Source organism: Erpetoichthys calabaricus, chromosome 1 (assembly GCF_900747795.2).
Source record: "Erpetoichthys calabaricus chromosome 1, fErpCal1.3, whole genome shotgun sequence".
Classification (NCBI taxonomy): domain Eukaryota; kingdom Metazoa; phylum Chordata; class Cladistia; order Polypteriformes; family Polypteridae; genus Erpetoichthys; species Erpetoichthys calabaricus.
The window spans coordinates 178677625-178690744 of record NC_041394.2 but is presented as its reverse complement, the minus strand read 5'-3'; the positions used below and the strand labels follow the sequence as shown (position 1 = coordinate 178690744).

The following is a 13120-nucleotide window of genomic DNA, read 5'->3' as shown; positions in this document are numbered from 1 at the left end:
ACCCTAGCCCTGTTTCATTCTCAATACCTTAAATTTAAATAGAAGGAAAAGCATATAATCAGGACTTGGTTTTTGACTACATGATATTTTACATTACTATTAGTAAACATATGTTTGTCTAATAACATTCTATTATCACTGTTATTTTTGAGGCGGCACGGTGGCGCAGTGGGTAGCGCTGCTGCCTCGCAGTTGGGAGACCTGGGGACCCGGGGTTCGCTTCCTGGGCCCTACCTGCGTGGAGTTTGCATGCTCTCCCCCATGTCTGCGTGGGTTTCCTCCCACAGTCCCAAAGACATGCTGGTTAGGTGGATTGGTGATTCTAAATTGGCCCTAGTGTATGCTGGATGTGTTTGTGTATCTCCTGCGGTGGGTTGGCACCCTGCCCGGGATTGGTTCCTGCCTTGTGCTCTGGGATTGGCTCCAGCAGACCCCCGTGGCCCTGTGTTCGGATTCAGCGGGTTGGAAAATGGATGGATGGATGGATTTTTGAATATGACCCACTGTTACAAAAATCTTTAATAAACAAAAATGTGATATCTGTCTCTTTGACGAAGTAAAGAAAAAAGTAAAGATGCACTAACTTTCTAAACAGTTGACTAAATTCCAGAATGTACCTGAATGTTACACCATGCACACATTTTCTAATTTATTAGCATATTGGAGTAAGAATGACAAATATGACATGTTCATTCTCTGCTGGATTCAAACCTGTGACGTTGTTTTGATTGCCTCAGTATTTGGGCTAACATAATGTTTCAATAGCCTGGACAATGACAGTCCCTTTTAGAATGGAGATGTAGAAGGAGTGCAGTACTTAATCTGAAAGGTTTGCATTTCTGTACTAACCATTGCAAAGTTGTTAAACTTCTAAAATGGCTTGAAAAGGGAAAGCATACTACAAGGTGAAGGGAGGGGATACTGTAGTGCAGTGCTTCATGAATACACTTCCTCAGAGTATAATAGGTTTATAGGGATCTCATTGTCATATTCATTAATGAATCTTAGTATTTCCAAATATCTGCCTTAAAAGAGTCAGGATCTGTGGGAACAGGTACTATATATGAAAGAGAAAAATAAGAAAACTGTGAAACTGTGAAAACTTCTATTTAATTTAAGATTTGTTACATTTCTTTTAGCTCTCATATATATTTCAACTTACATTTAAGGCATTGATTTAATTTCTGACATTTTTGTTTTAAATGTGCTTATCCAATAGGAGTGAGCAGTACACAAATGAATAGTTCATTTTGATTCTGTCTATTTACAGAGCCTCGTTTTCATCTTTAATGCCACCTATTAATTTAAGATAAGTAAATGGGTTATATAAACATATAAATTATGACATAACTGGATTGTTTTTTTCTTTGTTCACAGGGCTGAGCCCATTCTTGCACGGATTAAAGAAGATCGCACCATTGTGGTGTCACCAGTGTTTGACAAAGTCAGGTTTGATACCTTAGATGTTGTCCGCTATGGTCCAGCTGCTGATGCCTTTGACTGGGCTCTCTGGTGTATGTATGAAGGATTCCAACCAGAGTGGTACAAACTGAATGATCAATCTATACCTGGGAAGTAAGTAAATTATTATTAATCTATACTGATATTGTTGATGAATTACATTAGAAAAACCTATTTAAAGTCTTTTAAAACCAAATAAAGTGACAGTACTACATATAGTATAGTTATGCCCTACATACCAAATCTGAAGATTAGATGCTCAATTGGCTAAAATCACACTTATGAACTGGATTAAATTAGTTTCATAATGGTTGGATGGATGAATGGATAAATATTACATTTTAAATAGATGCATATTCTTAAATATGAAAACCCATTTAAAGCAAATGCGTGTAATAGTTCAAAAAGGAAACATACGGTTTTTGAAACTACAGCAATAATGTATAGAATTGAATGGAAAACAAGAATACATTGCACAATCAATAGGCATATACAATGACCTGCAGTGTCTGAAGTTAATAGTTAACAATGAATATTGTGATGTCTAATGTATTGCATAATATACAGTAATATTCTCTGTGCCACACTGAATTTGAATAAGGTGCTTGAATGAGCTTTAGTACAAGAGGCTTGTTTAAAGAGATACTCAAGAGAAATGCAGCAAAGCAACACTGCTCCACCAGTCCAGCCCACTTGGGCCATTTGATGTACTGCCTGTAAATGACACATGCCACTAAATTTCCAAAGGTCACTAGCTACTTTAAATAATGAAGTGTATACCGAGATACAATGTTTCCAAGGACCAACAAAGAGAAATGTTGGCAATTTTGGAATTGGAATTAAAACTGGTCATCCAGACCCGCTGAGCATTCCACGATATGCCATAGTAGTATGCAAGACCTAAAGGCATGTGACTTGGGTCTGATGCCCACAACATAACATTTCTTGTGTTATCTGATTTTTTTAGATTAGATAAAATTGGATTAGATAATCTTAATCTTATGATATTTAAGAGAGATTGTCAAAATTTCTTATTATTTGCTCATTTATATCACACTTTGCTTCCACATTTGTTATGTAATTATGAATTTATGTAGGAAATTTTAACACTACTAAGATTAATTCCAGATGATAAAAAGAGTGAAATTAACTGCAATTAACTTGAGCTTTGGGGTTTCTTTGAAAACATAACTGGAAAATAGACGATTCCATAGGGAATGTAATGGGATGTGGAAAAGATATTTACACATAACAGAAGATAAAAGAGTAAATATTAATCCATTTACAACCCAGCCATTCTACAGCACACTGTACTTTATTTGAGAGTCAGCAACTTAGATTCTACCTGTAAACACTTACAGTACAGCACACTTAAAATGGGGGCTGAAATGTGTTAAGAAATGTCAAAAAGGTGAACTTTAATTGAAGTGAAACAAAATGAAGCAGAAGGGATTACCTGGAGAAATTGGTAACAATTGTATGCAGTACAAAGTGGGGTTATTAAATAACAAGGCTAATGCTGTAACTTTATTTTAATGAAGAAAACATACATTTCAACTCCTTTCTCCTTCGATATACTCTCCATGTACACACCACAATATTCTGGTCTTCTACTGATCAAAGCTGTGCTGTAGGGTAACTTCTGTCAGTTATCTCAGAAGCTCTGTTGTTTTCTTCTTTCCTCAGTTCCCTTGAGTAGAGCATTGACAATGGTGTTTTCCAGTGCATTGACTGTCGATGCGTCTCAGGATCATACTGGAATATCCAAGTCTTGTCTAACTTTTTTTAAAAAGCTGAAGTTCACTACAATATCCTCCAAAATGTCAGCACAAATTCAGTTGAGATTTTGTTTTTGGTCTGGATTTCAGAAGCCTCAGGACAACTTTGGCCTAAACTTTCATCATGCTTAGAGTGTTATGCAAAATTTCCTTGACAACTGCTTTATTAATGTGGACCATTTCTGCAATTATTCTGATGCTGAGTCATCAATCATTTTGATTGACTGTTGACTTTTTCCACATTCTGATCGGTTTTTGACATGTTTTTAAAATCCTCTTGAAACCCCCATCTTTTGAGCCACATGAATAGACATACACATGACATGTACGATTTCTGTAAACCTGGGTTAGCATCCAAAAAGATTCAGTAGTCATTTTGTTCAAATTCATTAAAAATTGACTGATACTTTACACAGTTTGCAAACTGATGATTTTTTTGATGCAGAAGAAAAACATGTTAACTTCAACCAATACATGACAGCGAACTAAAATCACACAGTGTGATTGAAATGTGCAGGGCTGGTTTATGCTTGTCCAAGCTCAATGTCCCCAACCTAGATCTGGCCTGATCCACAGAGGTTCAGTCTTGTTATTTAATAGCCTTAAGGCAGCACAGTGGCACAAAGATAGTGTTGTTCCCTTGTAGTAAGCAGACCCCGGTTCGTATCCCAGGTCCTCCCTGTGTCTGTGTGGGGTCCCACCTGACACTCCAGCTTCCTCCCACAGCCCAAAGACATTGAGGTTAGGTGGACTGGCGACACTAACTTGGTCGTAGTGTGTGTGGTGTATGCAAGAGTGTTTCTTGGCGATGGACTGGTGCCCTGACTGGGGAATTGTTTCTGCCTTTCTCCCCATGCTTGCTGGGATTAGCTCCAGCCCCCCTGCTCAGGATTATGTGGGCTTAAATAATGGTAATGGTATGGTATGGTATGGTACCTTGAATATACAGCATTACTACAAAAGTAACAATCCTCAGAATAACATGTCAAACAAACTGACAATTCAGTGGCTAAAAAAAAAGCAACACACACACAAACACAAAGCTGAAATTACTTTCTGTCGTGTCTTTAGAATAGCAGACTGGCTACTGAACAGAGAAACCCCGTACAGTTTGTCATGACTTCAGCAACATACCAGAGTAGAGTATTCTGTATAACAATAAAATGGCTTATTATTTTTTTACTCTCTCTGTTTATACATATACTGCAACGGAAACAATTCTTGCATCAGCCAGGGATGACAACAGCTTACAGCCATCAGTAATTTAAACTGGCATTCATTTATTCAAATGAGCAGTTTCAGTGCCTGTCACAGGGGAGCATATCAAAAGGACTATCCTTCCACAGTCACACGATCTCCATTGTAGTATAGTTAAGCAGTTGCCCTTTAGCAATAAAATGAACAATTATCTATACATACGAGGGACGTTCAAAAAGTTTCCGTACTTTTATATTTTCGTTGGAAATGGTGAAGTCAGGAGGAGTAGTAATTGGGCATTAAAAAGTTGGTAGAATGCTGGGAAAATTGCATCGCAAATGAAACAGACTATGTAGATAAGTTATGTAATATTGTTTTAGAAATTCTTAATAAATAGAGTTAAAAAGTGCATAAACTTTTTAAATGTCCCTCGTATACAGTGTATATTGATGGATAGAACTGCATTTGTCCCCGGGGGAAATATATATATACACTTTCTGTTTTTGTTTCTGTTTCCTCTTTAGTGGTGTTCTGCACCACAACTGCCTGATCAAAGTCCTATGTGGTCACTTGTGATGTTTGAATGAAAGCAGATACCCCAACTTGCCACGAGATCCACTCTGTTGCCTCCTCTAAGACAAGGCATTAAAAAAAAAAGAAAGAATAGGTTAAGGACATTGATGCTAGGTAGAATGTCTACTAGGAGCTAGGAAATCTTTTGGCCTGGAACCCGTACAGATTTTGTTTTTTCTCCATGTTACTGGAGTTTTTTTTTTTTTTTTTTTTCTGTTCACCCCAGCCACCTAAACTTTCTATTGGATTCACATTTAGAGACTTGAAAACATCTATTATATATTTAAGGATTACAGTATACTTCTTTTAATTGTATATGTCTTATATAAGTGTTGTATACTTTTTATTCATTATTATTCTTATGTAATTTTAAGTTGCTTTTTCTTTGCTTGTAACTATTTCTTTGACATCTTTTTTTGATATATTTTATTATTCCCTGAGGGAAAATTGTCTTTTTGTATGGGCATTGGTGGCTGTAAAGCACTTTGAGATACATGCTTTGTGTAGCTGCATTTGTTCAAAATTACCAAAGTTTTGCAGCTTTTAGTTTGCTTCATAGGACAGTTCTGGCAATAATATGATGCATTCTCAATGAATTAAGCCTACCTTTAACCATGTGATTTCACAACACAGGCAAAAGGTGGAACTGCTAGCATCGAACCCACATAACACATTAATTTTCTGTTACAGTCTTCTCCAGTGCAAACTCATATATCTACAGAGCAAGAAGGACCCGATACCATAAATGTCTTGCTAGTGATCTGTAGGCAGGAGAGGCGAATACTAATCCATAACTACATGCTTTGTTGTAGGGCTACTGGTGCTGGAGCTGGAGCTGCATATCATCGGAGTAGCAATGGAATGAAACTCCATGCTTGTGGATGATGTGACCCAGGGGTAGCATATAGATATTAAAGAGGATCGGCTCAAGGATTGATCCTTATGGGACCCCACAGGTGACAGTGTGGGTATGAGATTTAGCATCCCCTAAGGCCACATACTCAGCCCTATCTGTAAGATAGGACTTGAACCACTCCAAAGCAATGCCAGAAAGTCCAATTGTATAGTGAAGATGATGAAGGGGAATATTATGATCTACCGTATCAAATACAGCTGTGAGGTCCAGGAGGATAAGGAGTGATGGAGAGCCCTAGTGTCCTCAAAGGTTTAATTATTAACTCCTAGGACTAGGGGCCAAAGTTTCATTATTCTTTCATTATTGTTTTGCCATTAGCCACTTACTACCACAGAGTGCATATTTTTTATATCTTTTGGATACTTTTATTCTGTGGAGTTCATTTTGCATGTAAGGAGCTAGCTAAACTATTATTAATCACAAATTGAACCACAGAAACATTAATTTGGTGTGTTGGCTGAGTTGTGTCACTAGAATGGTGGTGAGGTGAAGCAGCCTAGAGTATTTGTGAATTTCCCCTTGGGATTAATAAAGTATCTATCTATCTATCTATCTATCTATCTATCTATCTATCTATCTATCTATCTATCTATCTATCTATCTATCTATCTATCTATCTATCTATCTATCTATCTAGAGTCATTTTCTGAAATAGGTCCTACTTATCCCTTGTGGCTGACGATAAATGGATTTCAACATAAATCCAACAACATATGATGGGTTTAATCCAATATTCTTCAGCAGCAAACAGGAAATTCTTGGAGACATTCGTCCAATCAAACTGTCATCTGTCATTAATGCTACCCTTACATTCATTTTTATATTTTTTGAAGTGTCATCTTTTTATTTATTAAATATTAATTTTATTTAACATATCTTTATTTTGTTTGTTAATATTATGGTCATCACCATTTTCTGCTTCCATGACCATCCAAGGTGTGCATAGTTTTTATATGTGTTTCTAGCATGTGACTTGACTATCTAAGAAGGCAGCATGCAATGCTTGACACTCAAGATTTCTAATTCTTTAGTTGATATAAAAATAGCTCCTGCAAGTGTCAGTCCAGTTACCATTTACAGTTAGGCACGTTTATTCAGCTCTAATTTTTTTTTCTTCATTCTGGTTTAGGCACTCATTTTCTAATAACCTTTCTGCTTCTGCCCCCTTTTTATGTCCTCAGCATTCTCTGCATGCTCCTTTTCAACTTAATTTTTATCTCCAGGGGTCTCATGTATGACACCATGCATAGAATTCACACTAAAACATGGCGTATGGACAAAAGTGGAAATCAGGGTATGCACAAAAAAATCCAGATGCATAAATCTGTGCGTATGCCAAGTTCCACACACTTCCCCTTTACAAAGCCCAATGAAAGTGAAATTTAACACATGTGTACCGCCTATAGCCCCACTCCAGCTCCTCCCAGAATTTCACATATTTTAATATCCATCCATTATCCAACCAGCTATATCCTAACTACAGGGTCATGGGGGTCTGCTGGAGCCAAACCCAGCCAACACAGGGCACAAGGCAGGAAACAAACCCCGGGCAGGGCACCAGCCCACCGCGGAGCACTTATTTTAATATGCAAATCAATATATCACCTTCCAATCAGTGTTTGGTTAAAAAACAATGGAAAAGACACGTGAAAAGAAGAATTTCAGCGAATGTGAAGTGTAGGCAAGGAAAAACATACTATTTGTTGGCTTACACAGTGGTATAAGCAACAAAAACATGGTGGAGGCACTTGAAAGTTCAAATTCAGAAAGTTACACAGTGCCCAAAAAAAAGAAGTGGCCAGATATCATAGTCAATGTGAAAAAGCGAGTCGCAACCCACCGCCTGTTTATTCTGTTTCAGACAATATTACACATGCTGACCCCTGTCAAGCGGTGATGATGCTGCTGTGCTGAATATGTCTCCGGGTGCTGGCTGCATGCACACACCTCTGCCTCAGAAACCGCTGGGCGACCATCTGGCTGTGTGACTGTGACTGTGTGATTCGCTGTCCTTAAAAGAAAAGAATGCCTGTAAATGCAATAGTTGGAAAAAGCACCTGCAACTGTACGGAGCTGCCATTTTTATAGGTTCTCCAGCTATATATGATGTAATGCCAGCTCATTGTTTTGGTGATTCATCCCTGGCTGATGTAACTTGTCCGGCGCCATTCCAAAAGCAATGTGTGTGCAGTTAAAAATTCCTATTACATTTGAAAAACCAGATGTTGCTGCAAATTGCGCTTTTATGTTTTCCAGTTTAACCACAGTGTAAGGAAATCTTATCCATGTGTATGATAAGTGGATATCCTATACAGCCAGCATGACACAACTCAGTGATTTTTGTTGACTCACATGTTGGATGATAAATAACAAGAATATGCTTGAACCAGAATCTGAACATAGAACTGTGGTGCTGAGGACTTGCAGTACTAACCATGCACCACAGTTACCATGATCATTCAATCTCTACATGATCAGCTATTGTGAAAAATTAAAAGCCTTCAAAATATAATTAATTCTTCTGTCTCTCAATAGTATTTTAAAACATTGCAAATCTAAATTCTGTAGCATTACAAAATGTTCTATGCATTTGTACAATTTCATCACTTTCATTTTTTTTCTCTTTACCAGGAGTCCTTCCATTATGGGTATTCTTGCAGCAGACAGAAAGTTTCTGGGAGAAATTGGTGTCTTAGATGGAGGCATGAAAGTCTATGGTGGAGAAAATGTAGAATTGGGTATTCGAGTATGTTGCATTTTATTCCATTAAAATTTTGTTTTTTAAGGGAGTTATAAAAATGCAATATATTACATCTCACATATTTATACACAAGCTGTATGCTAGCTGTGATAGGCTCTGGCATCCCCCAAAACCCTAATCTGGATTAAGTGGTTTAGAAAATGACATATTTATACATTTTATTAAAAAGTCTGTATTTCTCTTTGTTGGTTTATTTTTGTCTCAACCTCTGGTAGCAAATATAAATCCTCTAATGAGTGTTGGTTTATAAAGACTCACGCATAATTTTTCAAAAGCATTTTTGCATATTTCATATAAACATTTACAATTTAGATTTTTAAAGTGTTGCAAAATTTACAATTAAATCTACTATATTATAAAACACTAAGGTCAGTGTGTGTGTCCAGTCTCTATGATCAATATAATTGTTCAGTTTGGCTTTGGTAACACAATTGAACGAGCAAGTGCAAATGTGAGACATATGAGGAGGAGCGAAGGCTTAAATGGCATATTACCTTCAAAGATGTGAGTATAAAAGTGGACAGGAGGCAAGAAAGAATTGCCTCAAAGTGACAGATTCTCAGAAACTGACATGCTTGACAGGGGGAGTGCTGGTCAAGAGATGTTCCGACACAAAAGGATACGGAGGAAAGGTGCTGAGGGTAGGGCAAGAAACATCAAATAGTTTTACATTTATTTTATTACCCGACTTCAAAAGGTCACATGACTAGAGAAATATATTTTAATAACAGCATAATTCAGGGACCACAGTAGTGATACTATAAATTCAATTACAATTGTAATTACTAATTAAAAATGTAATTAAAATTTTTGTCGTTTTCATTTTTTGTACAATACTGTATGTATTATGGTTTATTTTGTCACATTAAACTCAAAGACCAACCCAGGCAACAAAAACTCTAGCTACACCACTTCTAATATGTACATCATAATTGGGAAATGTGTTCCTTCAAGAGGCCATCCTCCTGAACTTTGTAGATGCCACTATTTAAAGGGCAGGGAAGCCAGGAAACCATGTTCACTAGCATGACTATCTATTCTTCAGCAAGATTTCTGTACTCTCTCCTTGCTCTGTTGTTCTCTAAGGCAGTCACTTGACTCCATCAGATCTTTCACCACCCCTGTCATGCCACTATATGAGCAAAAATCTGTCTATCACTTTGGTATTTGTATAGATTTCTACATTAAGTACTTATCAGACAGCATCAGCTGAGTCTCAAGACTGCATTTACTATAGTGTCATCTAAACATGATGAATAATGTAGGCTAGATGAGAACGCTACTTCCGAATAATCCAAATATGCATTGTCATGAGAAAGAATTTTTCCTGATATGATTTTCTGTTTTATTGTGATAGAGTCTAAATATGTTGATTAACAATCAGGTCTGCATGACAACAGGTCATTTTGATACAAATATGACTGACCTCTTCCCTTATCATTAGACTGAAGTTGTTAGTATAAAGGTTACAGTGGGACATCATGCCACACTCAAATCTCAAGGAGAAGGCAAGTTGATAACATTAATCTGTCTATATAAGGATTGCAAAGCAATCTCTAAAAATATGCAGCTCCAGTGTCCAATGGTCTAAAAGTGAAAAAATTTGAGACAGCAGTCATTGTTACCGCAAGTACATTACCAACCAAAATCCCTCCAAGGGCATAGCAATACAGAAATATACAGCACTCCCTGTAACTATGTCTTCTTGACACAGTCAGGGCTCTCCCCCATTCCAACTGGGCTCCAAGGAGGCAAGCTTGGCTCATCACCCTACATAGAGTGCAAAAATCAATCATCGTAGCCAGTCCAACCCGTGAAGAACTCTATCAGATCAAGTGACAATCAGGCTTCTGACTACAAAGGTCTCTTTTCTGTATAGTAGGTTTGTTTCACTTGAGTGTTGCTACATTTCTTACCTTATCTGCTCTTGAATCCGCACTGATCAAAAATGGAGTTCCAGGTAGAGTGCTTGTCTAGGTTTTGCCAAAATTGACCTGGATTATCAACTAAAGGTCTGAAACAATGCTTTCTGGGTGGATGAGGTGAATTTATTCTGCCTACTTGAGCTCTGCTGAAAAATGTAAAATGACACTCTAGTATAAAAACCTCACAGTTAGACATGGTGGTGTTAAAGTCATGTTTTGGTACTACTTTAGGACTTGAATGTTTTGCCATCATTACAAGGGGAAAATGATCTATCATCAGAATAGAAATTTGGAGTTTTGGAGAGGCCTGGTTAAATTCCACACCTAACCTTACCTATGTGAAACTACATCAGAGCTCAGATAATCATTGAGCCTGCAAAGAAATAGTGAGCCAAAATACTTTCAAAGATGACATTACCACTTTTGATTTCAAAGGCACTGATATATTTCCATAAAGAAAAGTTAGGATTGTATAAATATTTTAGCAAATGATTAAACCTTTTGTGCCATTTGTTTAATCAAGGTGCATATTTGCAATATCAGATTTAGTTCAAAATTGTTAATATTTATCTTATGTTTCAGTAAAATAGTTAATCATTATTTTAACACTGCTTTACTCAACTAGTCTGGTGATTAATTATGGTTCTTTTATTTTGTTAATTTAGCTCACAATGCCTCATCAAGAATTCCACAATTTCATTTTTAAAGAATAACATCAGTATTGTTTTATTTAAGGTGTATGTTAAAAGGAAGATAAAGGTCAAGATTTTAGGAACAAGCATTTTAGAACTCCCATACACTGAAAGAACTTATTTCAGTGAGGTTATGAAACACTGTGAATGATTTATGATATAAAGGATGCAGTTTAACATTAGTCTGTATGCTGGGTTGTCTTTGGTTCACCAGGTCTGGCTGTGTGGTGGCAGTGTCGAGGTGATTCCATGCTCCAAGATTGCACATATTGAGAGAGCACACAAACCGTACCTCCCAGACCTGAGCATCACTATGAAGAGAAATGCTCTGAGAGTTGCCGAAGTTTGGATGGACGAATATAAAACAAATGTTAATATTGCTTGGAATCTTCCAATTAAGGTATTTTACAGTATAAAGTTTATTAAAGTATAAATTAAAACAATCCCTAGGTGCAGAGTTAGCTTGTTTTTTTGTTTTGTTTTTTTGTATTAGTCTATAGTTTCAGGCTGACATTCTTAAAATTATTTGTAATTTTCTCTCATCTGTGTAGCAAAGACACTTTCCCTAGCAGTATCTTTCTTATTGTGTCCTTTTGCTGCACTCTTAAAATTTCATCCTTTACAAATACATTTGAGGCATGTTTGTATTTTCACAATTTCTGCAAAAAATCAAGTAAATGAAGTTGCATGAGGAGTGTGTTAACACCTTGTATTTTAAAAATGTTAATAGAAATCAATCAAAATAATAATCATAAATTAAAGTTTTCATCAAATATTGTAAGTATTGGTAAAAGAGTCCACGTTCCACTTCATCGCTCAAATGGGGCTTGATGTACATGCTTGGAGGGGCATTTGAATTCATAATAATTGTAGAAATTGTTTGATCATGGAAAGTGAACCACAGCTCTGTGTTCAGATTGTGGTTCAAACACATCCTTATTATTAGATTTCTGTGTTAACCATTGATTATTAATACCAACTACTCCATTTTAACAAATGAGTACCCATAATTGTACTTGCTATTGACCAAAATATTTAATGATCAACTTTATAGTTGTGCTTTCACATATGATTTTGGCATTCAGGAAAAGAGACATGCTCAGCTGTCTCTTGTAAAACCAAGACGTTATCCTATTAGTTTAGACCCAGATCCAATAGAAGCAATGCAGATTCTGTCCTGGCTGTGAAACAGTAGAGCAACTCTTTGTTTTTGCACAGATATTTGAGGGGTCACTGGACTTTTGTATATACTCTGCTTTTTAGAATTGTAAAAGAGTTATGTTCTACAATAGTTTGTGGAAAATGCAGCAAATATATGGGCTTCCAGTAATCTTCTGCTTTACATTCATTCTTCTTTTGTGAAGTATGTACATACAGTACTTGACATTAAGTTGAATGGTAAAGTGTGCATAGGACTCCACCAAGGGTGTGTCTTATCTCTCTACTGATTTCATGAACAGGATATTAAGGAGCCACTGAGGCTCTGAGAACAGAAGGCTGAATCATACACCACCTGTGCCATTCGCAGATTATGTTGGCCTTATGGCTTATTCAGACTCTTATCATTGGCATATGCTGGAGCTGTTCCTAGCTAAGAGCGATACAGTTGGGGTGTAAAAACACTTCCAACTCTGAGATCATGTTTCAATCCCTATCACTAAATATTGTACCTGCATAGACTGGCAAAAGGTAGTGAATTGCATCACCATTGCCTGAAATGATAAATATGTGCATGTCACATTCCGTTGTCCATAGGTAATCCAAGACAAAATCGTAACTTTTATACTTGTACATTTTAAAATAAACAGTGGGAGACA

General features: G+C 36.7%; 2 protein-coding genes across 6 annotated transcripts in view; both read left to right on the top strand.

Moving 5' to 3' along the window:
* The window catches only part of LOC114657406 (probable polypeptide N-acetylgalactosaminyltransferase 8), a 526476-nt gene that overhangs the window by 371983 nt on the left and 141373 nt on the right, over positions 1 to 13120 (top strand). The gene's annotated exons all lie outside the window — the stretch shown is intronic.
* LOC114657413 (probable polypeptide N-acetylgalactosaminyltransferase 8) overlaps positions 1 to 13120 on the top strand; it is an 83224-nt gene that overhangs the window by 49903 nt on the left and 20201 nt on the right. For both annotated transcript variants that reach the window (XM_051930779.1, XM_051930785.1), the window contains exons 5-7: positions 1378 to 1575; positions 8557 to 8671; positions 11518 to 11703. In XM_051930779.1, coding sequence (XP_051786739.1) covers positions 1378 to 1575; positions 8557 to 8671; positions 11518 to 11703 — 499 coding nt within the window. The remainder of the gene's footprint in view (positions 1 to 1377; positions 1576 to 8556; positions 8672 to 11517; positions 11704 to 13120) is intronic.